The 26,415-nt window shown below is 50.1% G+C and overlaps 1 protein-coding gene across 1 annotated transcript; it reads right to left on the bottom strand.

Moving 5' to 3' along the window:
- Positions 1-1,134: 1,134 nt before the first annotated feature.
- On the bottom strand, positions 1,135-24,600 carry ZNF76 (zinc finger protein 76). The gene is made up of 15 exons (XM_075910416.1): positions 24,461-24,600; positions 20,136-20,306; positions 14,960-15,040; positions 12,815-12,892; positions 11,984-12,186; positions 9,864-9,938; positions 8,955-9,071; positions 7,433-7,508; positions 6,800-6,925; positions 5,566-5,745; positions 4,658-4,891; positions 4,240-4,370; positions 3,185-3,337; positions 2,983-3,096; positions 1,135-2,161 (listed from the first exon to the last, which is right to left on the bottom strand). The coding sequence occupies exons 2-15, from the start codon at positions 20,206-20,208 to the stop codon at positions 2,057-2,059; spliced, it is 1,746 nt and encodes a 581-aa protein (XP_075766531.1). The 5' UTR covers positions 20,209-20,306; positions 24,461-24,600; the 3' UTR covers positions 1,135-2,056.
- Between the last annotated feature and the right edge of the window lie 1,815 nt (positions 24,601-26,415).

Genomic DNA, 26,415 nt, shown 5'->3' with positions numbered 1-26,415 from the left:
ATCCTTTTACAGTCTTTGCAGAGCTGGAGACTCCCTGCTGAAAAACAGGACTGGCCAAGTCCTCAGGGAAGAGGAATGGCTTTGTGCTAAGATCATGGATGGAGATTTAGGAGATCTGGGTTCTATTCCTGGGACTACCCATGGTGAAGACTTAGAAGCCAGTGGCATGTCCTTTTGTCCACACCCTTACTGCTCCCTACTCCCGATGGTTTCTTGTGTGCTCTTGGGCCAGTCAATTAAACTTCAGCTGCTCCCGTCTGTAAAATAACCACCCAGACCCAACTCACAGGGCTGGGGGCAGAATAAACTGATCAATGAGGCGCTCAGATACTAACAAGGGCTGCGTATGTTTCTAGATAAAAAACGAAGGGGACTTGGGAGGTGCCTAGCAACTGCCCAATGAGCAGAGAGAGAAATTTTAACTCCCCCATGAGCCCAGTTGCAGGCTAAGCCCAGACTCAGTCACCTAGGGAGAGATTCGTTAGTGCCTACTAGAGGATCCAACAGGATCGAAATGTTAGCAGCTGCCTATAAGACAGTGGTGGGTGACCTCCGGCCCTCAGGTTGCATGCGGCCCATCGGAGTTCTGTGTGCGGCCCACCGGGCATTTTGTTTACCACTTCCCACAGGCAGGGGGGCCAGACTCTGCTGGTTTCCGTTCACGTCGGGTTTTTTCCTACCAGCGTTACTAAAGTGACATGCATGCAAAGCCAGGCTACGGGAAGTGAGGTGTGCGCTGGTTGCCCACAACACTGACCATGAGAGCCGTGCGCTCCCTCTGTGTCCGAACCACTGCCCCAGGTCAGTCAGCACAGCCTGCAAAATCTAGGTACGCAAGCGCCGTTCGCAAACCTGTTACCCTGGGAGCCTGTCTTGGCTATGACAACCTTGTGGCCCACGGAAGGAGGCCAACTCGCTAGCCTAGGTTGCCCATTGCTGCTGTAAGAGAAAGAAGCTCCTGGAAAGTCTGGGGGAGGTTTATTGCTAAGGCACACAGAGGACCAAGCCCCTAAGGCAATGCAGGGCAGAGCCAAAGTGTGTAAACTCAGCAGCTTTATTAAGTACATATCAAACCTTTCCCACTTTCTCCCTCTTCCCCCCATGGGCTGCAGGGATTGAATGAGAAAGAGAAAGGAAATTAAAAAAAACTTTAATTAGTTTTATTTAAACTCACTATTTACATCTAACTAGCTTGCGCCCCCGAGAAGTGCTGGCCTGCCCACGTGGAGTCCTACACCCGGCCCCACAGCAGCGGAATCTGGAAATGAGCTTGGCTGTTGCGTGGAAGGGGGATGGGGAGGGTGGAGGGAGAAGTGCCGTTGTGTCCAGGTTAAGGCAGATCCTGCCCGTGGCAGGCCCACAGCGTGGGCCGGAGATAAGCTCCGACTTCCAGCGTCAAGGAGTTATCGTCGTTGAGAACACCGAGACCAGGACTGCCTGAGGTTGCTGTGAGGGGGCTTTATTGCTTCTGTGCAGATGCTGCTTACACGACACTTGTGTTTGTCAGACCTTCTGGGTTCCTTCCTCGAGCACCTAGTGGGAGCGCGCAGACCCTGCCTCCCTGGAATGATTGCTGATGCCCCCGGGCGCCACGTAGGCTGTTGCAGCTCATCTTGCCTTGGAATTCCAACTCTTGGCCACAAAGGAGCACAAGAGCTTCTATGTCTTCTCCAGAGCCAGGGACATTAGCGTCCACGGAAAATGAGCAGGATAGTCCCAGATGGCAGCAGAGTGACTGCCCAGGATCCAGGAAAGCTCTGAAGCCTCCAGCCAAAAGCCAGCTGCCAGGTTTCTTAGAAAGATGTCACTTAAGCTATAGGAGACCTGTTCAAAGAGGGTCCCCTATCTGCTCTCACTGCCTGCCTGGTGCAAGACGGATGCACGTAAGTTATCACGGCCCCCCCCTTCTGCATTCGGTACCACGCATTCATTTGTCTTCCATGCAGCAGCTGGCACGGCTGTTTCAGATCCTGAAACCCCCAGCCGAACACAGGGGTCCATTGGTTTGCCATCCATGCCCCACTCAAGGCTCCCTGCCCATGGACTGTCCGATGCCTCAGCACCCGTTCTCAGACACAGCTGCACTGAGCGTTACAGACTCCTGTTGGATTGCTGCTGTCGCCATGCTGATGGCTTCTTCCAGGCTTTGCTGCTCTTCCAGCTATGAAAGGAGAAACACAAATGAATGGCATCGTTCTCCCATGCTCCAAGGCTGAGCCAGCCTGTATTTGACCTGGACAGCCTAGGGCAGAGTAAGATGCCAGGGGCTGGGGCGAGGTGGGAGGAGAGGAAGATGGGTGCAAAGGAGAGAGAAATACCAAGTGCTGAGGCCAAGCAGAGGGAAGGAAGATGGGTGCAGTCCGATGTAGGGGAGAAGAATGTGAGGCGTAGGCAACAGGTGCAGAGGAAGTGGAACACAGCAGAGAGAGGTGGGGTGGGGAGTAATGGAGTTCTGCGTGTTGAGGAGACGGCTGCACAGATGGTCTGGGGCAGCTGCCCCACTCCTCACGCTTTGGGAGGCCCTGCGGTGGCCACCTCCACTGCCCTAGAGACAGGCCTGGTGCAGCCTGATTCAGCCACCCAGCCCCTGGTAATCTCCCAGCTTGTGTGGCGCAGGGCAGGAGGAAAGGGGCAGATCAGGGCCTGCAGGGGGTTGCCCCAGGCCTCCATCCCCCTAGGGCCGGCCTGCTGCTGTAAGCGAGGCAGGCACTGTCAAATCCCTTGAAAGGGGGAAGAAGATGGGTGAGGGGGAAAGGCCACCAACAGAAACAACAGCAGACACGGCCAAGGCACACAGCTGGTGAGGAAAGTGAGGGGAGTCCAAAGGAAAGAACATAGAGGAAAGGGACACAGAGGCAGCCAGGAGACCTGGGTGCTGCAGCAGCCCCCTGGGGGCAGGTCCGAAGGAGATGCAAGTGGGAATCAGAGCAGGGTGACTGCACAGGAGTGAAGCTCAGCCCAGGCCAGGGTGTCCCCCTGTACCTGCACTGCAATGTGAGTGCCGCTGGCGGTGGCTAGCAATGCCACTTGCTGGTGATGGAGGGACGCGATGGCTGACCCTTCCGACATCACTGCCCCCGCAGTGACGATAGTAACCTGGAACACATACAGCCAAAGACATTACACGGCGCAAAGAGCCTCCTCGCACCCAGAACCGCCCCGAGTCGCAGAAAGAAACCCCTACCGGCTGCGTCTCAGTCCCGTCCGCACTGACCATCGTGACCGTGTGCGTGCCGGAAGCCGCAAGGTTCTCCTGTGGCATCGCGATGGTGCCACTCTGTGTCACCATGCTGATGGCACTGCCCAGGGCCTGTAAGTCCTCGTGGGACAGACTGACCTGTGACGAGAAAACAAATGGTTGGCCATCGAAGGGCAGACAGGACTCAGCTTGCACCAGCTGCCCTGCTGGGCAGAGGTGGTCACATGGGATATGAGCTGGCCCTTTGCCCATCCCTCTTCTGCAGCCCACTTGGCTTTCTCTAGTCCTGAGCTTGGCACCACGACTCCAGTGAGGAAGGGAGAGACCATGACTCCAGGCATGACCAAGGCACAGAGGCGAACTGACGTGCCCAAGATCACACGCAGTCAGTGACCGAATCGGGACTAGAACCCAGGAATCCTACTCCCCGTTCCCACCTCAAATCACTTAGCCTCATCTCACTCCCACTTGAAGCTCCTTCTCTCACGCTCTTGGGGGGCAGTTAGTTCATTTTCTGCGGCAACCTCAGAGGCCAATTGAGGAGCTATTCCCAGCAGCTACTTCCTGAGCCCTGGTCCGTAAGGGGGACAGGAACGGTGACTGTACGGACGTAATCTCAACACCAGGCAACATCGCAACCCAAATCCAGCCAACGCCACGAGAGAGAGAAAGCTGTTAGCGTCCGACGAGTGCCCAGAGGGCAATGACAAATGGGGTGAACCCTCCTTTGCCCGCCACGTCAAAACTGATGAATGAGGGCAGAGAAATGGAGAGGCAGCTTGGCCCGCATGACTCAGGCTGCTCCAGATTGATGGGTACAGCCCGCTGCTCTCCGGCAGCTTTCAGCAAATGAACCCTAAACTCAAAGCAACGAAGCAGCCTGACCTCCACCGCACAATGAGTGACTGGCCATCTCTATTTAGCCGAGAAGGAAAGGACCCACCAGCTGTCCAGGATGGAGAATGCGAGTGGTGGTTAGAGGCAGGGACCAGCTCTGTTAGCTGCACCCCAAACTCTAGAGGACCCCGTGGTTTCTGTACCTGCTGTGTTCCGTCCTGAGAGATAAGCGAAACCTGGGTCGGTATACCATCCTCCTCCTCTTCCTCCTCCTCTGAAAGGAAAGCAATCTGCTGGCGCTTCGGTGGGGGGCTCCTTTCGGCGGCGGCAGCAGCTGGGCAAACAGGAAAGGGAGCACCAGTGAGAAGGGCAGTGCCTGGCTGTGGCCCTGGATCTAGGACCCTGGGGTCTGCCTGCTCCCTGAAGGGATAGAGCATGGGATCCTAATGAGAACAGCTGGAAGACAGGCTTTGTCTGAGTGGCGGCAGGCTTAGAATGGGGGCACCTCCCCACAAAGCTGGCGGTGAGAGGGGGAGGGGCTGCAGGCCCAGGCTGGGGGGCTCATTCCCTCCTTTGGCTGCACTGTCTAATCCAAGTCAGCGTGGAGGACGTGTGCCACACCTTCTAGCTGCTGCTGTTCGTAGAGGGCCTGCTCGCTCTCCTCCGTGGCCTCCAGCTCTCCGTGGGCACTGCGCTTGTGCATGGCCAGCGTGGAGGTCTGGCGGTAGGTCTTCCCGCAGTTGTTGCACGTGTAGGGCTTGCAGTGTGTGTGAACCACATGGTGCTTGTACAGACTGGAGTACTCAGTGAAGCGCTTCCCGCAACCCGGCACAGTGCACATGTACGGCTTCTCGCCTAGGGTGGGGAGACACATGGTCACAACAACCTATCAATGTGGAAGCCTGCACAAACATTACCATGCGGAGGGGCGGGGGAGGGAATCTCCCCATTTCATATGGCACACCAAAGCATGAAGACAGTAGATTTGACCAAGGTCACCTAGTGAGTCAGTGGCAGAACCAAGAACAGAATCCATTATTTCTGCCTCCCAGCCCTGTGCTCAGACCAGGCCTCGGTGCAGCATTTTCCAGGCAGATCTCGTCCCACTCTGCACAGCTTTGTGTGTCCACAGAAAAATGGATCTGTCAAGCCTTTGAACCTTTATGGAGTGTTTTATGTGTCTATTTTATAGGGGAGAAATGGGTTACAGAACCCCAGCCCAGCCAGAGTTTGCTACAGGTTGAATCTCTCTAGTCCCGCACCCTTGGAACCTGACTGGTGCCAATCCAGAGAATTTGCTAAACCATGGGCAGTCAATATTGTCTAGCAGCATTAACAGCACTTCCACTGCTTGCTGGGCTCTTTGAAGATATTTAAGGGTAAATCAGAGCTAAGGAGCAGCACAGAACGCTGGCAGAAACCAATGGAACTGGACAACCAGCGTTGTCAGGTATAGACAATGTAGTCACTAGGCTATAGAATCCGTTATCTTTCCAATGGGGGAAACTATACCCTTGCCCGCAGCTCACCTGTGTGAATTCTCATGTGGTTCTTGTAGTTGGTGGCGCTCGTGAATCCTCTCCCACAGTTGGGCTCGGGGCACATGTACGGCCGCTCCCCCGTGTGTGTCCGGATGTGGACCTTACGGATGTTGGAGGTGGTAAAAGAGCGGCCACAGCCCTCAAAGGGGCATTTGAAGGGACGCTCACCTTCAGCAACAAACAGAAGAAAGGCACGATGTGGCTTCTGTCAGTCAGACCACCAGCTCCCCAAAGGTCTTGGAGTTTGAAACGGTGACCACATCCCCACCACTATGTCTGTTGCCCTGATGAGTTCCACAGGGCATCTGGATAATCCAGGCTGCCTCGTACACAGGACTAAGCAGGAAGGAAGGACTGCAAGGCACACACAATGGCTTCTTCCCATCCCCCTAACCTGATGCTCGACAGTGTCTCTCCCCAGAAAAACTCATTCTACTCGATGAATTTAGCACTAAGCCAACAGCACAGTCGGGGAAGAGCACAAATGTGTCTCAGCCCTGCCTCTTAACACAGGAGGGAAGCAAAGTCTCCGTGGCCAATTAAGTCCTCTCTGATGGGGCTGCCGTTTGCAGACAAGTTCTAAAGGAAACCAACTAACACCCCAAATGCCTTCCACTGTATTTTTTGTAAACACTCATCAGACTGAAAAGGTGAGGCTCTGGTGCCTTTCGCTATGTCAGTGTGACACCAATGCACTTCTGCTGGGAAGGATCTAAGGGCACAGAAGTTTCATCCACCATGTAGGCACAGAGCAACGCAAATCAAGAAAACAACAACAAAATGATTGAACTAGCTCAGTTTGTTAGTCATAATGCTCGCTCGGCTTGTGATCTACTCTTCCCCTGACCTGGATCTGTGGACCATTTACACGAGTGGTGAGACTTGGGGTCCACAGACCATGTCTAAGAGCTCCAAAGTGATCCACACCTCCATTTGACTTTTTTAGCAGTCTGCAACTGAAAAAAGGTTGAAAACCTGGTTTAGACAGTATCGTTGCACCGTGTTTGTACTCCTCTGTCTGTCTGTCTGCACCCACCTGCTAGCTCTCAGCTTGTGAGCTCTCTGGGATGGAGACCATCTTATGATGTTTGTACAGCACCTAACGCCACGGGGTCCTAGGCCTAATAAACTATCAAGATGGACACTCGCTTCCCTGCCATCGAGAACGTCAGACTGGGGAGGACTGTGCTCAGGCCTCTTGCCACGTGGCAATGCAGCCCACCTGTGTGTGTGCGGATGTGTTTCTGCAAGTCCCCAGAGGTTTTGAAGGCTTTGCTGCACATGTCCTCCGGGCACTTGTACGGCTTCTCACCGGTGTGCGTTCGCACATGGCTCTTCAGCCCGTATCCTGCAAGGGAAGAGGGGACAGGAAGTTTGTGCTGCAATCTGCCGCATGTAACATGACAACACATGGACAATCTCTTACTCCATGGAATTTCAGAGCTTTGTCCTGGAATCTCAAAGGAAGGAACCAAAGGTCCAATTAGTTCTTCACTTAGATCAGGGTTTCCCAACCTATGGGTCAGGACCCAAATATGGGTCGCCATTACATTTCAAAAGAGTCGCCAGGTGTCTCCCCAGGAGGCTCTTAAGGAGCCGTTCACACATTTTTTGAATTGCCCAAGTCTTCCTGAATTATCAAAATGGGTCCCCATCTGGAAAAGGTTGGGAACCGCTCACTTAGATAAACTAAACTCTAAGCAATTTACAACGAGGGGGAGGTTATAAGCAGTTGAGGAGGAAATGTGTTTTACTAAGGAGGCCTTAAAAACGGAGCTCCCACGTAATAACAGAACAGGCAGCCTCAGGAGTGATGTGCACGGGAGCTTTTCGGCAGGTGATCTGTAACCATTACCTGTAGCGAATGCTTTCCCACAGCTCGGGAAGTCACATCTGTACGGCCGGTCGCCTGTGTGAGCTCGCTCATGCACCTGGAGAGAAAGAGAAGGGACATAATGTGAAGCCAAAACTCAGGTGGAGCAGCATGTGGAGAGCTGGGGGAAGAAGCACTCTCAATTCCAGACCACCCACCCCAACTCAGGCAGACACCGGGCTCTTGATCGCTTCCTGCGCTGAGCTGACATGCAGCAGCAGTGTGCTCTCAGCCCTGGTCTAGACTAGGGTTAGCTACCACCTTTTAAACCCCTAGGTGACTGAGTAAATTGGTTTTTAACACATTTCCTGCTAAGGTTCACTGCAACCAACTAACGTGGTAAAACGACAACCTATGAGAGAACACATTTCCAAAACACACTTTCCCCCCTCTGTTCTGTGCAGTCTTGTAGCCGTGATGGTCCCAGGATCTGAGACTCACAAGGTCGATGAGGTAACTTCATTTCAAGTGACTGCCTCTAATATGAATTACCCCTTCTGCTTACCAATCTGTCCTACCTTGTATTTAGCTTGGCCACTCTGCTTCCTGACCCAGACCTGAAGAAGAGCAGCTCTGTGTGGCTTGAAAACTCAGACCTTCCACCAAGGGAAGGTCAATAAAAGATGTTATCCTAGCCCAGATAAGGCCTTACACAAGTATGAGCAATCTAGGTTAGAGTGTGAGCTGCAAGAGTGGCTCTCCTTCCTCTCAGCGGGCTGCAAGATTGTCATCCCCAAGATGGTCTCTTGGGACAGGGCAGTTTTGCAAACTGCAGTTGTGTATCTAGAATTCGTGGGCTGAGCCGACTGAATTGTAGCAGCACTTTGGATGCAGAGGGAGCGCGCAATCAGTGTTGTGTGCAACCAGCATGCTCCTCACTTCAAATGCCTTTGCTTTATGAGCAAATCACTCTAGTAATACCAGCAGGAAAAAACCTACCCGGACAGAAACCAGCAGAATCTGGCAACCCTGCATGTTGCAAAATGTCTCATGAGCCACACACACAACCTGATGGGCCAGATGTGGTCCACAGGCCAGAGGCTCCCCACAACTGCCTTACACAGTTGCTGTGTTCTGCTTCAAGCTACGTACTGGACAGCAGGAAAACAAGTGTCTCTAATGCTTAGGTAGGGTGCGGATCCCATTCATTGCTGCAGAGGACACATGGCCTGCCATCAGCTCTGCTCTGAAAGCAGCGCAGCTCAGCAGCCTCTAGTAGCTAGTGATACACAATTCCACTGTTAGGAAGAGATCCCTTTCCCCAACCCTCAAGGCTCCTCATCACTTCTCATGTGGATATTCCCAAGATGCCTCCTTCCTCCAGGTGACAAACTCCGTCTCTCTGGCTCTTAACTGTTAGATACACCCCCAAAATGGCCATTGAAAGTCACTGCAGAGTGCCACGTTCCTTTCACAGGCATCCTGGTCTTTTCCATCATGAGACCAGGTTTGCATCGGAGTCCTCTGGCTGAAGCTTTGGGTGCCAGTGCAGTAGCTGGCTTACCTTTAGATGGTGGGCTGTAGTGTAAAGGCGTCCACAACCTTTGTAACCACAGCGGAAGGCTCTGTCACCAACCTGCTGCCCCTTCCCGTTGCTGTGCATCTCTTCGTCCCGCAGAGCCTGCCGAGGAAAACAGCGAGGCTAACTAAAAAACCACCACAAGAACCACAAAAGACTCTGCAAGACCAGGATGAACGCACCCCTGCACTCTCATCTTGCACAGGGATCTCTCTGAAAATGAGTGTGATGTACATACAAAGTCACAGCTGCACACACAGAGGGCAGTCAAGGGGAGGGAAGCCATGATTTCTGGGCTCTGTTTCCCAGCTCACTTCACTGCTCTGTGCCTCCGTTTACTCATAAGTAAAATACGACTCTTAAGATCTACCTTACCCTGGAGTTGTGAGGCCTCTTTAATTAGGTTTGCAAGGTGTTTTGAAAATCTCTGATGAGAGGTGCTACGGGAGAGCTAAGCACACACAGATTATTATCGGCCATATCACAAACTGAACACAAATGTCACGTTTATGATCCTAATTTTCAGCCCTGAAAAATTCCACTGGCCTCCTTGCCCATCGTAAGTCATTCCCTTCACCGACGAGGGGATTAAGTACCTTTAACTTTCCCATCACCATCTCCCATCATACCCAGAGTAGGTAAGCAGATTGTGTGTCTGGGCTAGTACTTTTTTGGGACCAACTGCAAGTCTAGTTGTATGATCCACAACATTTATATGCTGACAAATTCTAGTAGGAAACAGCTCTATAAGTAGGTGATATCAACAGAAATAGCCAGACTAGAAAAAAAGATTAGCCATTTAACTGGTTGAGTCAAACAACCCACACCCACAGTGGTGGGCTGGTAAGTTAACGGGAGTGGAGTCAAAGAAAGATCTCACTGACTAGTACTAACCTGGGAGGGGGCATTGTTTGAAATCTCATTCTTCAAGTGGCAGCTGCTATTCACTCTCTCTTCCTCCTCAGAGACCTGCAAGCAGAGAGACCACAGCATCTGCTTATGCCCCTTTGCAGAGTATAGAAGAGATGAGCCATAACCAAGCAATGAGTCATTCACACCAGGAGATCACACACCTGGGCTGCTATTCTTCAGACCAAAGAGGGAAAATGGGAAAAGATTCAGGAAAGGGCAACAAAAATGATTAGGGGTTTGGAACTGGTCCCATATGAAGAGAGATTAAAAAGTCTTGGACTTTCCAGCTTAGAAAAGAGAAGACTAAGGAGGGATATAAAGAGGTCTATAAAAATCATGACCGGTGTGGAAAAAGTGAATAAGGAAAAGTTATTTACTTGTTCCCATAATATAAGAACTAGGTGTCACCAAATGAAATTAATAGGTAGCAGGTTTAAAACAAAAGGAAGTTTTTCTTCACGCAGCGCATAGTCAACCTGTGGAACTCCTTGCCAGAGGATGTTGTGAAGACTAGGACTTTAAACAGGGTTCAAAGAAGAGGTTAGGTCAATCAATGGCTATTTGTCAGGATGGGTAGGAATGGTGTCCCTAGCCTCTGTTTGTCTGGAAATGGATGACAGGAGAGGGATCACCTGATGATTACCTGTTGTGTTCACTCCCTCTGGGGAACCTGGCATTGGCCACTGTCGGCAGACAGAATACTGAGCTAGATGGACCTTTGATCTGACCCAGTATGGCCGGTCTTATGCATGAAGACTATAGGTCCCTGAACCCAGCGCTCCATATTAAAGTCACTCAAATTAAGATGGAGCACTGCATGCTGGGATAGGGAATCTCCACAACCACTTGGAGAAAGCAGACATCTGGACTGAGAAATGTTATGGGTCTCATGGTGTGCTACATTAGCCATCTCCACCAATAATCTCCTTATGAAGAAAAACATGCATCACTGATTACTTATACAGGAAAACATTAATTTGCCTTTTTATTTCTTCTCACACGCCTTTCTGTCTCTGTCTAATGCTCTGTAGCCGTGTCTATCACTATTCTAATGCTCTGTAGTCTTCTTGCCACTTGCTAGTCTATTCATGTTTCCTGTTTCAAATTCTGATTTGCACTTCTCTTTACCACTGCTGTCCAAGTAGCACTACTAATACCTTCTTCCCTTTCACATGTCATTGTGGAACTCTCTTTCTAGATAGCACACTGATGTTTCCCAAAGAATATGAGTCTGAGTTTTCTTCAGTTCATTTCATTAGAACACTGACTCTCCTCTTCAGTGCAAGCTATAAAGCATTTTTTGTGTTTGGGTCTTTCACTTGTACAGTCTTCTTTTAACTTTCACCATCCTCTTCGCCTTGACAGCAATACAAAGGTGACAATCGCTGCTCGCACATCCATCTGTCAACGATACACTAAACAATCTTGACATGTAGAGGCAAGCTGGTTCTTGTAGTACCGTCTGGAGTGTTTCAGGTCACGTTACTGAATTTCCTCATGAGGAAACATTGTTCCACCTACCACTAGGTAGTTCATGCTGCAAATTTCTACTGATCAGTCACCATTTTGTTCATGTTCAAATCCCTGCCATACTTGCCAATAACTTAGTCTGACACTTCATTACTACTTCCAAACTTTGCATTACAATCACCCACACTCGCTATGATTTCAAGCTTGGGGACCTTGGTGAACACATCCTGTAACAAATCATAAAAAGCATCTCTTTCCTGATCCAGCTTTTCATTGCTCAATGCTGCATTTGCAGCCAATGAAATGTAAATAGCCCAACACAAAGTGGAAATTCAGGAGCAGTTTCACATCTGCAACTCAGCACCACCCTGAATGCTTGAGCTGACAGAGGTGGGGAAAGGTATTCCCTAATAAGAATGGGGAGCCTTTAAATATTCATTAATGGAGTCTGAAAACACCCATGTTAACCTGATTCCCACAAGAACACTGTCCAATTTCTCTTCCAAAAGAAGCTTTAGTGCCAGGCAGTTGCGTATCCTTAACCCCTGTCCTGATCTGCTCTGGGAATCAGATTCTTCCCATGAGCCTGCCAGCCATGCTGCCGGACCATGAAAGGAGTGCTGCATCCTTACCTTGCTGGCATATTGCTTGAGAGCATTAATGGTATCAGCATCAAAGGTGTCATCTTCCTCCTCCCCAGCCAATTCCTCCAGCCCTGTTTCTGCCTGCACGGCCAGGATGGTGCTGCCAGCTGGCACGACAACAGGACGATGTATGTAGGCAGTGGAGCCGTCTTCCAGCTGGACCTCCTCCAGGGCATTGGCATCATAACCCTCTGGAGGGGGCCACAGAAATCAAACACTAGTTAATTGGAGGACTGCTTATGGGCAACTGCTTCCTATCTATTGGCACAGGAAGACCTAATCCTGGCATTTCCTCACCTCTGAGAGCTTGACTCTCCAGAATTAATGTTCTTTTCACTTTTTTGGGTGTAATTATTATGTACAGTAGCAGTAAGCACTCTTACAAAGGCACACATCAGTCTGTTGCTATTCAGATTTATTCATTCGCAAAAATAAGAATGACTATTTCATGTATCAACTATAATTCCCTGTGTCACAAGCTTTGCTATAAAGTAAGCATCTCCAGCCAGTTGTGCGCCCTCCTCTGTTACACCATACCTAGAAATGACCATAGAGCCAATAACCTCAATTCATAAAAAACATTCAGCATAAGCAGGGAATGTTTTAAGAATTCTTGGTTAAAGGTTAATCCAAGTGAACCTGGATATTAGCAACATCAGCCAGGATGTGGCTTTCACATTATGTTTCTGTTGATGGTACTTTCACATCTGGATTTCTTATACTTTACATCATTCGAGCTACATTCTTAGAAACCCGCAGGACTTTGTTAAATCCATTGGAGGCTTGACCCTGACAGAGGATGGAAGAATTAATAATTACCTTTAGGTGTGTTGTGTATAAAAGCCATGCTGCCATCTTCCAACACCACTTGCTGCCCATCTTCAAAAGCTACAGACTCTGTAAATCAGCATAAGCCGTAGACACTGGAGTAAGGAACGTCATGTCTGGGTCACAGAGTTAATTAGCTCACACAACAGAGCTCACTTCAAAAATGTCCTACTTGTTTTTAAAACCTGCCATGGTCTTGCCTGAGCTGCCCCCACTTCAGCAAATTTTCTCCAGCACTCACCACTACAGGAAACGAGCTCCTCAATCAGTAGTGAATTTATTCTCCCCAAGTCCCTGTGAAATGGGGAAATGAGACTCTCTCTATTTTACAGATGGAGAACAGAGGCACACGAGGATTCGTGGACTTGCCAAGGTCACAACAAGTCTTGGGGCAGATAAAAGAGCCTAAACATCCTAAGTCACACTCCATTCATCAGCCTATCCTTCTCCTCTTTTTCCATTTATTTTGCAGCCAACTTCTCTGTCCCTTTACAATTCCTTACCATGGTTGGTGCAAGTTCTATCCTCTGTGGTTCTTACCATGTGAAACAAATTCCCTTCCCCTCTCAGCTGTGTTAACGCCATCTCATTTCAAATCCGAGATGAAAACGTATCTATTGATGACCCAAGCTCTGGGGCTTCTATCACTTTCCTGGGGAGACTATTCCAGAGTCTAACATAGCTAATAGTTTAGAAAGAGCTCATGTCTCACTGTTCACATAAGCACAACATTAGGGTGCTATATGGTTAATGCACATGGGCACAGAGGCTATTTAAGGAAGACACACAGTTTACAGAACTTATCAGACTTCTGATCAGACAGATACACACTGTAGAACAGCGTTTCCCAAACTATGGGCCGCGGCCCGGGATAAAAATACCGGGCCTCAGTGTGGCTGCCAGGCTGTTCCGGGCTCCCAGACTGCCCATGCAGCGCCGGGTTCCCCAAGCCCTCAGCCGGGCTGGGCGGATGCAGCCGTATGTTTCAGGCTCCTGGCAGAGGCATAGTGAGGGTTACCAGGTGAGCTCTTATTATGGAGGGGGAGTTGGATTGGGCCACAGGGAAGCAGGGTCGGGGCAGTGAAGCTGCCCAGGGGAAATAGGGAGGGGAACCAGCCAGCAGAAGTAGGGCTGGCTGGGGAAAGGAGAACCAGCTGGTAGAAGTAGGGCTGGCCAGGGGAGATCGCCGGAGGGGGATGGGGGGGGGAACCAACCAGTGGGGACAGTGAGGCTGGCTGGGGGAGATCGCTTTGCTAAAGCTGGCCCTGGGGGCTCTGGGAGGACAAAAAACAACGTATTCGCATATTTGTCATTTGCTTAATGAATATGCAAATTAATGTTACCAGTCCTCCGAAAGCTCGTGAATGGATTTACCGGTCCCCATGTCAAAAAGTTTGGAAACTCCTGATGTAGAAGGAGGACCAAGACAATACTATTTTAACCTGCATCTGTTTTCATCAGCAACAAATTTGGCCATATATCAGTTTACTGCACATTTCACAGGAAGTCACATATGACAGAAAAAGCATCTACATTTTTATTCAGCACTTAAACAAAAGGTGGGGGAATGAAGCACACGCAGATGGACTCCTTGAGGATAGAATTTAGAGACAGGACTGTCAAGCAGATCAGCTATGAGTCATGCCCATAATGTCCCTCAAACACAGGGGTAGGGAACCTTTTTTGGATCAGGGGCCGCTGACCCACAGAAAAATCAGTCGGGGGCCATACACAAGAGAAACAAAAAAACCCACCCCAAACCCTGACAAGTCCCCTCACTGAGGAGAAAGGCTCTCCTCACATTCTCTGTGCACACTAGAGCCTAGTAGGCCCAGACCAGTAGATTTTGTGTGCTCCAGTCCATGCAGTGGGGAGGAGGTGGTGGTTGGGGGGGGGGGCTGCAGTGCCAGTTCAGGCTTCCCAATGCTGGGGGGGGGAGCCCTGAGCCTTTGGGGCTGCATCCAGGCAAGCTGGGGGCCACATCTGCCCTCCAAGCCTTAGATTTCCCATTCCCAGTCTAGCAAAATAGGGATACATAGAATCCTAGAACTGGAAGGGACCTCAAGAGGTCAAGTCCAGTCCCCTGCCCTCACGGCAGGACATTCCCAAGGCCACCTGTGTTCAACTCATTCTCACCTTTCTGGACTGTCACTTGATGGATGTAAGCAGTCGTCCCATCCTCAAGCTCAATCACTTGCCCTTCAAGCAGCTTCTCTCCTGCAACAGAAAACCATCATGGCTGCCCGCAGTGTTTCCAGTACACTGGGCGGTTCCCATTTCTTCACAACCCCTTTGCTATGTCGCCTGAAGAGAAATCTCACAGGATCACAATCTCCACAGGAGAGCGTTACTTTGTCAATCCCTATTTGGATTTAGAACCAGAGTAATGGGCACACTCATGAATACCATAGGGAAGATTAAACCTCCCTTTCCTACATTGTCTGTATGGAGGAAACGGGCCAAGGCGACCTCAACCCATCACTGACCGGATACAGGAGACTTTTGCCAGCTCTCTTTACCATGTAAACAAATGAAGTAAATGGAACAAAAGCAAATACGGCAGCCGACAGGGTCCCACAATGGCATAAATGAGGGACAAAGTGCCTTTGTGTCTTTACTTGGTCAAGGACCAATTCTTAGAAAAAAATGTGTCCAGATCCCGAAGCACCGACTGCCTCTACCCTTGGCAGGCAGTGAGAAATGGAACATTGCAATCACGTAATTAGGATTAACATCTTGCTTCTGAAATATATTTCTAGCTGTGATGTTTTAGTAACTTACAGAACCCCATTCTACTTTCAGACGGTGCAAAGCATTTGGGCTAGAGCCATAGAGCCGAGGGATGGGGAACTTACATCCCGGTCCCTGGCTTGCTCTGATCTGACTCATGAGGCTCGGGGCTCCTCCCCTAGCAGCCTGGCAGTCCAGTGCTGGTGCTTTAGCCATGAGGGAGGACACTGAGGCACAGTATCCCCCACGTGGCTGCACAGCACGTGCTCAGCCGAGGTAGGAGGAGCCCCAAGCCTCGCAGGCTGGATCAAGGCAAACTAAGGGCTGCATCCAGCCCAAAAGTTTGAAAAGAAAAAGAAAAAAGCTGCTTTGGGAACAGCAGTGCAGGAAAGCTCTGTCCCTGCATTGGCTTGCAGGCTCGAGCTCGATTGCTCCCACTGGCCAGGATTCAAGACCAATGGGCATGGTGGGGTGCAGTGCACCCCCTGGCAGCTGTGCCAGACAGGCACCCCAACCCTCCGCCCTCCATCCACACCCTGCACCCCCACCCTGCTTCTGCACCCCACTTCCTGCCCAGACCCCGACCCCCCCAGCCCGCTCCACAGCAGCCCTCTCCCAAACACTGAACCCCTCATTTCTGGCCCCATTCCAGAGTGTAGGAGGCCCCACAAACTCTACTAGCCCCAGGCCTCAGAAGAGTTAATCCAGCTCTGGGAGTAAGTCCTGAGCCTTGACCCGCCAGCAGTGGGTCTGAAGCATAGTTCCTGCTAAGGGCACGTCTGCGCAGCCATGTACAAAAAAATTCTTCCCCCGCCCACCTCCTCTGGTGGCAGGCGGACCTGCCTCATGGTATGGGGGAGGAGGGGAAGGGTCCTGCTCCGGTGGCTGGGAACAGGACATGCCACATGGCTGGGGAGGGCGGGAGTTTCTGTTCCTGCAGCCAGGAACATGTGTGCATTAATAAACTGGGCGCCACGGTGGCACACATCCAAACCTGTGCATGCAACCTCATTCTGCTCATGGTTGGAAAATCTTAGAGGGAACACTGGTCTGGAGCTCATGGGAAGTGAGGCGAGTCTCTTCTTTTCTGCTTCTCAGTTGGAAGCCAGATCTGTCAGGTTTATTTTTAATCCTTCTCACGTGGGAGCCAGATCAATGAGGTTTTTGTTGTTTTGTTTTTGCTTTGCTTCTCATTTGTGCATGCACCCTGACTGATTTTGCTGTGGGCTATGACCCCCAACTCTGTGCCATCACTGAGGGAGACCAGAGGATCTGGCTTCGCAGGACGAGGGAGTGGAGAACCCCAGAGGGCAAATGGAAGAGAGCCCTTCAGCTCATGCACACCTGGTATGTGATCTGTGCTGCCTTCTCTTGCCGACCAAAGGATCACTAACGGCATTTTTCTTGAAGGCAAGGTTATGCTCTGACAGAAGTCATTCCCCAGAAAGGTGGAAATGCTGTAGTGAAGTTATATAATCACAGAACAGGAGAGCTGGAAGTGACTTGAGAGGTTACCTAGCCCAGTGTTTCTCAACCAGTGATACCCTTCGGGGTACTCGAGAGAAGTCTGGGGGTGCATCAATTCAACTGAAATTTGGAGAAAACTGATTTTTTGTTTTAAGTTTTACAGCACTATTATTTTTGTAATTTTTACACCCAAAAATGTCATCGCCCACCTGACTACTATTAAGTTGTTTACTATTAAGGTGTTGCAATGGCAGAAAAAAAATTGTGTGGGTCTGAAAACTGTAGGTACTGGGCGTACTTATATTTTTGTTGTTGAAAAAAGGGGTACTTTATTTAAAAAAAAAGTTGAAAAACACTGACCTAGCCCAATGTCCAGTGCTGAAGCAGGACTAAGTAAACCTAGACCACCCCAGGCATAGTTTGTCAAATCTGCTCTTTAAAACTTATAGGGATAGAGGTTCCACAACCTGCTTTGGAAACTTAATGTCAAGTGTTTTACAATAACAAGTCCAAAGTATTTTCATTCAGCTCTTCTCATGGGAGGATTTCAATTAGTTAATTGAACATGCCTGTGATAAAGTATTACTATCCCCATTTTACAGCTGGGAGAACTGAGGGACATGAAGCTAAGAAACTTGCTTCAGGTTACACAGCATCTCAGTGGAAGAGCTGGAAAAAGAACCTAGGAGTCCTGGCTCAAAGTGCCTGCTTAAACTAAAAGACACGGTTATTCACAATATAGAGAACATAAGGTTTTCCGCAATCACCTTTGCTGTGACTGGGTGCAGACCTGGCCCAAAGGTTTAGATCAAACTCAATGCTAACGTTACAGAGCAGCAGTTATCATCTACACTATAGAAATGCCATGGTTCCTCAGAGAGAGAAGCCAAGGTCTCTTGTGTAAATACATCTCAATCTCTGTATTAATAATAAATCTCTGTATTAATAATTTTATCATTGACGTTTTTATTTTAACTTGTATCAAGTCCTTTTAGTTTTGTAGTATGTCTTTAGGTTTGCATTAAGTCTTTTTACATACAAATTTTGTATCTTGTAGACTCTGTACCCCCTTTTGCTTAATTGATTGCCCTGTTGAGTGAATGAGGTGTGAAAGGCAAGCACCTCCGGGCACTTGCAACTGTTGGAGAGAAGATGGAAGCCAGATCCAAGAGCAATGAGAAGAACGAGACCTATGAAGTAGGCTCCCTGAAAGAAAACTGGAGATATGGAGGCCTTGGGAGTCAGCAGCAAGTGCCTGCTTTTGGAAGCACCCTCTTTGAAGGTGAATGTGGCAGCATTGAGACACCACCAAGAAGGCGGCACCACAGATGTCTAACTGCATATGCATATGACGACTCTCACAGATTATGCATATGCATGTGATGACTAACTGGTGTAGATCTGCATGAGAGGGAAGATGCTATAAATCTAAGGCATCTTGCAGGGGAACACTGGGTCTCATCTTGTCAACGTCAGAGCATTGATCCGGATCGGCAGAAGCCAAGCTCCACTCCTCCCCCATGTAACTCACCTGGCCAGTGCAATTAGCGGGAGCTCTTGGTAACAACAAGACGGAGTGTGTGTGTGCGCGTGCGCATGAGTGTTACAGATCATATGCATATGATAAGTGTTGATTGATATACGTGCTACCGATAAATATGGCGTTTTGCCTTTTCCCATGCAGTACTTTTAAGTACAACACTTTGTAGTTCTCTGAGGACTTGTCTCCTCTATGCTGAGGATCAGTGTCATAGCAATCAATCCACCAGCCACTGATTTACTGTGTGTTGACAGCGAGGCTTAGTGTAGACTAGGCCTGACCAAAGACACATCCTCCCGCTATTGTTGAAACAAATGTATGGGATAACCTTAATGGGCTGTCTAACAAAGAAGAGTCAAAAAACAGGTTCTAGTGCTGCAAATCAAACTGAATGAACAAAACACCACTTTACCTCCTTGTACTGTGTGACGTAGTGGGGGTACTTGCTGGGCTGTGGTGACCTCTGCTGTCCGAAGCAAGACCCATCAGGGAAAACCTTATTATGCAAAGGTACCATACCGGTTGAACCAGCTACCCCCCATGGGGAGAAACAAAGGGAGGTGGAATGCTGCCCTGGCTGGGGGCAGGGCTGGGAGAGGTAGAGTTAGTTCCTGTCTGGAAAGCAGGGGAGAAGGAGCTGGGGAGGGGGGCTGGGACTCCCCTATCTCAAGGGGGGGCACTGAGGCCTCTTAGCCCCAGTTCCTATAACCAGATTACATCTGTGCTATGCTGTATCCTGGAGGAGCAATAAACCACCCTCAATTCCACTGGCTGGTGGAGTCTGTTTGTGCCATTTCGGGGTGCAGGAGACGGGGGACCCCCAATGCGCCGTCACATACTGTTACTACATTTGAGAGGACCCTGAATGCTCTTGCTAACAGTCTAGTGATGATGCCTGGGGAAAGGGTATCACAGGTGGAGAACACTATTCTCTGGATTCCCCTGTCAGGTATGATACAGCTCACACTTGCTGACCTTCAGGACCCCACACAAGACCTGTTCCTGCAGACTTGTGTCCCAGTTTGTGGGACACACAAAACATCTACTGGAGAGGCTTAAGTGTAATGAATTTGACATCAGATACTGCGTGGACTATGTATTTTGTTCAAGTTCCCAGAGACTGCATGAGGTGAACATTTTATAAATTCCCAAACTAAAATAACAGATATTGCATTCAGTGTCAGTTTACTTCACTAACACTGAACACACTATTCATTTGAGTGAGAAAGATGCTAGCGAAAACCAAATTCTATGTTCTTTAGTCAGATAAACACTTAGCTGCACTTCAGCAGGAGTTGCAGCCTATAATTAACCTGCAGAGAGAAAGCTAATCACTGTACTCTGAACCTATCATCCTCTGTTTGCATTACAGTAGCTGTCTTGGCTCTGGTATGTTAGTTTCAACATCAGTGGTATGTTTCCTCTTTATTAAGGAGTCACTCTTCAGTGAAATCTAACAAACGCTAGCTTCTTGCCCAGAGCAAGTCAACAAGGAGAACAGCAAGATATTATGTTCTCTGATTTTTCTGTGTCACAACATATCTAGGCTCAGTAGCCAAAAGGATCTCTTCTTACCTTTGATGGCCTGCTGAATGTAGGCTGTTGTCCCGTCAGTAAGGGTCACTGCCTGCAGGCCCAGGCTCTCCATAGTGCCCTGAAGACTGCTCCTCAGACATGAATTTCACTTTAATTGGCACACAAGGAGCTTTTTGGAACAGGCAAGGAGTTTTCTTCTTTGTTACAAATCTTAGATAAAAAGAACATTTCAAACTATATTTCCCCCCAAAACATACTCATACTTATACATAAAAATGGGTGAATGTCAAACTACAGTTTGGGGGACGTTATTGTAGGATAATGTGCATAATGGGTCAAAGTCCAATTCTGTGGACAAAAATGAGGAGAACAAAGTTTAATGGTCAAGTGAATTGGCAGATTATTCTCTCTCTATAGGTGCAAAGGAAAATGCAAAGCATTTTGAAATCCAGAACAGAGAGCCCACATGAACAACTACTGCAGAAAAGCTACAATGCTTTAAATTCACATCCTATCTTCTTTCAGAAGAACTTCCCTGCATAAAGAAGACCTTATAAAAGCAAAAGGAGCATTCAGTCTCCAATCTCTGTGCTGTTGGTGACTTCTCTGCTAAGATAATATTATTTGGCCCCTTTGGAAATTAAGTGATATAGTAGTTTTTGTGATATGGGCAAAATACCCAGTAGGAAATGGTATGAAACCTAAAACGACCACACCACCTTCAAATGCTAACAACCTTGGGCCACTAACAACTTGGACTGATTAAGAACCAGCAACCTAATGGAGAAAGTCTTCTGTATTCCATGACCAGTTCCCTGAGGTATCTAGTCCCTTGCAACAATAGTTTTTATGAGACATTCTACATTGTATCAATACATTATTTTAAATCTTAGATTTATTAGATTTTTTTATTGGATTTTTAAAAAGTTATATCCAGGGCAACCTGGTGTTTTATACAATTACCACAATAGGGGCTAATAACATCTTATGATTTTCTACAGCATCTCACTGTAGTATCTAAGCCCACGCTGTGTAACTCAAATCTTGAATCCAGATCAGCAACAATGGGAGGGCCAGCATGCTCAGTCCTGTCGCTGAGCATCATTGTGTTGCAATTTCCAAAGGTCAACAGTGTTGCATTAGCCAAGATAGCAGCTCTGATGATGGGCTCAGGAGGAAACTTGTGGGAAGTGCAACTGGAAACAACTTAGTACTTAGCATGTATGTTTAAAATTTTGGTATTTTACCTGTGAATTATCAGATATCTGGTAGCAATGAAAAAAAGAGACAGTTACTTTCCAAAACACTAACTGTTACGGAGAACGTAACTTTTATTCAACACCACCACCAAATTCTTATCGGTAACTTTCATAATTTACCATATAACAATACATGGATCTCAAAGGAGGTCAATTTCATTATCCCAATGGAAAGCTGCAGCAGAAAAAGAAGAAGTGACTTGCCTAAGCTCTCTCAGCAGCAAAGTTTGGAATAGAACCCAGGTCTCCTGAACCTGTCTAGTGCTGTATCCACAAGGTTACACGGCTTCTCTAATAATTCAATCTTATGTTTATACAGCATCCTTTCTATTGCTATAAAGCAGTCTTGTAAGCATTTTGGACCTGGGATCATGTCATCTTATGTTTGTACAGCATTGACTGCAGTGGAGCCCTGACTGCAGTGGAGCCCTGATCTAGACTGGAACCTGCGAGTGCTATTATCAAAGTAAATAAATCTTTCCTATCTCTATAAAACACATTTACAGTGTCCACTCCCCTCCTCAATATTTTTCACCCATCTCTTAAACATTTTGTGACTATTTAGAAAGACAGTGAAGAATAATGCACGCAGTTGATGAGGAAGCAGAATGTAGTTACCTAAATGGGAATATGACATAACCCAAATTAACATCTTCAACTCTGAATCAAATGCCATAAAACTTGTAATGTGTAGTCTGGATCTCAGTTTTGTGCCTAATCCAATAACCAGCCTCCATCGCCTACAACTATTCCGGGGACTTCATGTCCTGTCTCTCTCTGTCACGTCTGTGTGCACGAGAGGGCAAACAGCGGTAATACCGGGAGAGAGTCATTAACAGAGATGTCCAGCTCAATTTCAAAATCATCTTCTTTCATCATCTATTCTAGACAGACCTTTCAAGCACAGGAAGACCATGATGTGTTTTACATTGTCAATTGTATATAGGTAATCCTACAGTTGATTATTTTAGCAGCTGGCTGTGGTTAACATGACAGTGCTTGATAATGCATTTGTTCTAGTAAGAACAAGCCTTTGACGAACAAGGACAAAACTGCCAACATTGAAGGGGCATAAAATTTAGAAGTTTAATGCAACAATTGGGGAATTCAAACTGGAGATTAGGAACGGGCTATGAGATGGTGGAGTTTGGGAGTTAAGAGAATTAGCGTGCAGGTTATAGTGTGTTAAGAGGGGATAATAAAAGGGAAAGAAGTGCATAAATAAACTAGGAATTAGATTACGGTAGGAATAAAGTTTGGAGATGTTGAGCAGGTCTGGGAACATAAGAAAGAGGGGCTGGTGAGACCAGGAATGTGAATGTTATTAATGACAGGGATGGTGTTAAGGAGATTGTTGAGGATGTTATGAATGGGGCAACAGGATTCTGGGGCTCAGGGCTGTTGAGGCAATAGCCCTCATAGCACTCTTACCATTCCCCCAACCTTCATGGTCCATCAGCCACACATCCTGAGGCTATGTCACAGCAGCACGCCCAGTATCATCCCTGGGACCCAGCAGCACTTGCCAAAACTCTCCAAATCTTGTCACCGAGAGCTGCTGGTGATGTGTGGCTGATGGGCCATGAAGGCTGGGGGAATGGCGAGAGCGATGATGGTAGCTAAAAGCTTATGACAGGACATGCTGGATACTGGGGTAATAGGCCAGGGCGTGATAAGGGTGTTGGGGCAGCAGGGAGTGATGGGGTGGCAGGCAATAATGGGGCCACTAGGAGGGTTTTAGGTGGTGAGGGGGTTATAGCTGCACAGGGGGTGATGGAGGAAGGGGTACTGAGGATGGGGGAGCTGGGCAAAGGCACTGATGGGGGCAGGAGCGACTGGGCCTGGGGAGTGTATCAGATGAGATCATTGGGATGAGGGGCCCCGTGAGCGGTGTAGTGGGCGGAGGGGGGGGGGGGCATTGGGATGACATAGCTTGGGGGGACTGCAGGAGGGTGCCAGGAACTGAGGAGGTGCAACAGGGAATTACAGGCCCAATGGGGAAATGATCAGGGGCAGAGTCCAGGGGTGCAGCGGGGGGGGGGTGTGGCAGAGTGGGGGGGGGTTACAGTGGCAGGGCGACCGGGGGGGGACTAGCGAGGGGGATAGCGGGGGGGGGGTGGCAGAGCGGGGAGGGATGTTACAGTGGCAGGGCAGCAGGGGGGACTAGCGAGGGGGATAGCGGGGGGGGGGTTACAGTAGCAGGGTGGCCAGGGGGGACTAGCAAGGGGGGCAGCGGGGGGGGGTTACAGTGGCAGGGTGGCCGGGGGAGACTAGCGAGAGGGGCAGCGGGGGGGGGGTTAAGTGGCAGGGTGGCTGGGGGGGACTAGTGAGGGGGGCAGCGGGGGGGCAGAGTGTGGGGGGGTGTTACAGTGGCAGGGAGGCGGGGGGACAAGCGAGGGGGGTAGCGGGGGGGGTTACAGTGGCAGGGCGACGGGAGGGGACTAGCGGGGGGGTACAGAGGCAGGGCGGCCGGGGGGGGCTAGTGAGGGGGCAGCGGGGGGGGTGGCAGAGCGGGGGAGGTAACGGGGGGGTGGCGTAGCGGGGGGGTGGCAGAGTGGGGGTGGTGGGGGGTGGCGTAGCGGGGGGGTAACGGGGGGTGGCAGAGCGGGGGGGGGTAACGGGGGGTGGCAGAGCAGAGGGGGGGCTAGTGAGGGGGCAGCGGGGGGGTGGCAGAGCGGGGGGGTGGGGAGGTAGCGGGGGGGTGGCAGAGCGGGGGGGGTGGCAGAGCGGGGGTGGGTGGGGGGGTAGCGGGGGGGTGGCAGAGCGGGGGTGGGTGGGGGGGTAGCGGGGGGGTGGCAGAGCGGGGGGGGTGGCAGAGCGGGGGTGGGTGGGGGGGTAGCGGGGGGGTGGCAGAGCGGGGGGGGTGGCAGAGCGGGGGTGGGTGGGGGGGTAGCGGGGGGGTGGCAGAGCGGGGGTGGGTGGGGGGGTAGCGGGGGGGTGGCAGAGCGGGGGGGGTGGGGGGTAGCGGGGGGGGTGGCAGAGCGGGGGGGGCGCGGGGGGGCTAGTGAGGGGGCAGCGGGGGGGCCGTTGGGAGGCCGGGCCGGGGCTCGCGGGGCGCTGGCGAACGGGCTCTCCCCGGGGCCGCCTCCCCCCCCCGGGACCCACCTGAGGCCGCCCGAGCGGGCCGAGTCCGCCGCCTGACCGCCATGCACCGGGCCCCGCGCCTGGAGCCCCGCCCCGCAAGCTGCATGGCCCGGCCTGCGCCCTGGGGCTGCGAGCGCTCCGCACCGCCCATCCAGGCTCCGGGCCGCCGCGCGCCGCCCCCGGAAGAGAAGCGGCGCGAGCGTCGTCAGAGCCCGAGCCACTGTCCCGCCACGGCGCATGTGCGAAAAAATCAAGCGCATGCGCCCTACCAGCCGCGAGGCCTCTGCCCTCAGCCTTTGCCAGGGAAGCAGCTAACCGTGTCTTGGGGGGAGCCCAGGGACACTCCGCCTGAAGCGGGGTGGGGAGGGCTGCAGGCCTGACTCCATAGAGGGGACCCGAGCCTGCCTGTGACCCTCAGCTCCAGAAGGGAGGAAGCAAAATTGCATGTTTTAAACATAGCATCACATCAGGGGATATCACCCCTCCTGCCCCCCCCATTGATTACACATGGCAGTGTCAAGCTGCCACCCTGCTGTGCTTCAATGGGCCATCTTTGCTTTTGAACAGGCTCTCGTGGTGCATCATGCCCTAGCATTGCCTGCACCATCACAGTGTAATATGCCATTTGTACAGTGTCCCTCTGCAGCCTCCCTCTACACAAGGGTACTTTGCTCTCGCTGCAGGTCAGCACTTTTCACCAGTACGCTGTCGTGCACCATGAGAACAGGGCTGGAGATGCTGCTGCAGAAGGTTGTTGCAGTGTGATGTGCCATCTGATTAGAAAACACTGAATCCACTAGCTATATAAGGGGGGCTCAGAATGTAGGTAGGTTGGGGGGCTCCTCCAGTAGCCACCACTTTGGCAATGGAGGAACCTGGCACTTTTGGAACAAAGGAAGGATAAGGGGGGCCAGACTGTAGAGAGGTTGGGGGGCTCCTACAGTGGATAAGGTACCTGCCTGTGGAGCCAGAGGTGGAAGGCTCCAGCTCCACCCACATGGGAAAAGCCACCCCCAGGCTTCCAAGGGACAAAGCTCACACCTTGGGAACAAAGAAAGGATAGGGGGGGGGGGCGAGGGCAGAATGCAGGTAATGGGGATTAGGGTGGGAAGGTAACAGAGAGCATACATTTAATTGCTTCTTCCCTGGATTGACATGACAGAGAATCCATAAATGTGTACTTCTCACCACAAGATCTGATGCTACAATAGTCTAGGATATGTCATAGAACTAAAAGCCTGGCAGCAGGTTGAGCTGACAGGGGCTTGCAAGACTGGGGAGAAGGGAAAGCTTGTAGATGTTACAGCTTGAGCTGGAGCCCAGAATATAGGATCCTCCTGATGTCTCAGAGCCTATGTCCACAAGTCTGGGTCAGCTGACATGGCTAACTACACATCTTTTACTGCAGTGTAAACAGGCTCTACATTGAAACTTTGTATGTTAAATTGCTTTGATAATGTACAGTAAAGTTTCATGCTATTTACAAAGATACATATTATATATATTTGCCTTGGTCAGACTGGTAGGAATCTGTACTTGTGGGAGAAGTCACCACAGATGATAATTTTGGAAACAATTTTGTTAAATAGCAGCTGGCCCCCCCTCTGCCCACATCCTCCAGGGCAGAACATCTCTCCTGGATGGTTCAAACAGTCCTTCCAGTGTAATTCAGAACACTCCTGTACACGCTTCAGTGCAAGATTACTGCCTGCACATCTACTAAATTTCTCCGCTGGCTGCCTGCAGAGAGTAAGCAACCCAATATCTGCGAGGTCCCAGATAATCACTCTATACTACAGCAACTACCCCAGATCATCCTACTCCACAACAATGCCCCTTAAAAAAGGGGACACAAAGCAAACAACACCCAATCACACTTTTTTCCATTATCGTCTCATCTTTTTTATTTACAAAAAAATATAATTTATAAAAGAACCATGGGCACCATGTCCCACTCCTCACAAGCATCAAAGTAT

Source organism: Pelodiscus sinensis, chromosome 27 (genome assembly GCF_049634645.1).
Source record: "Pelodiscus sinensis isolate JC-2024 chromosome 27, ASM4963464v1, whole genome shotgun sequence".
NCBI classification, from domain to species: Eukaryota; Metazoa; Chordata; order Testudines; family Trionychidae; genus Pelodiscus; species Pelodiscus sinensis.
Note: the sequence above shows the minus strand (reverse complement) of the source record. Positions and strands in the feature narration are given on the sequence as shown.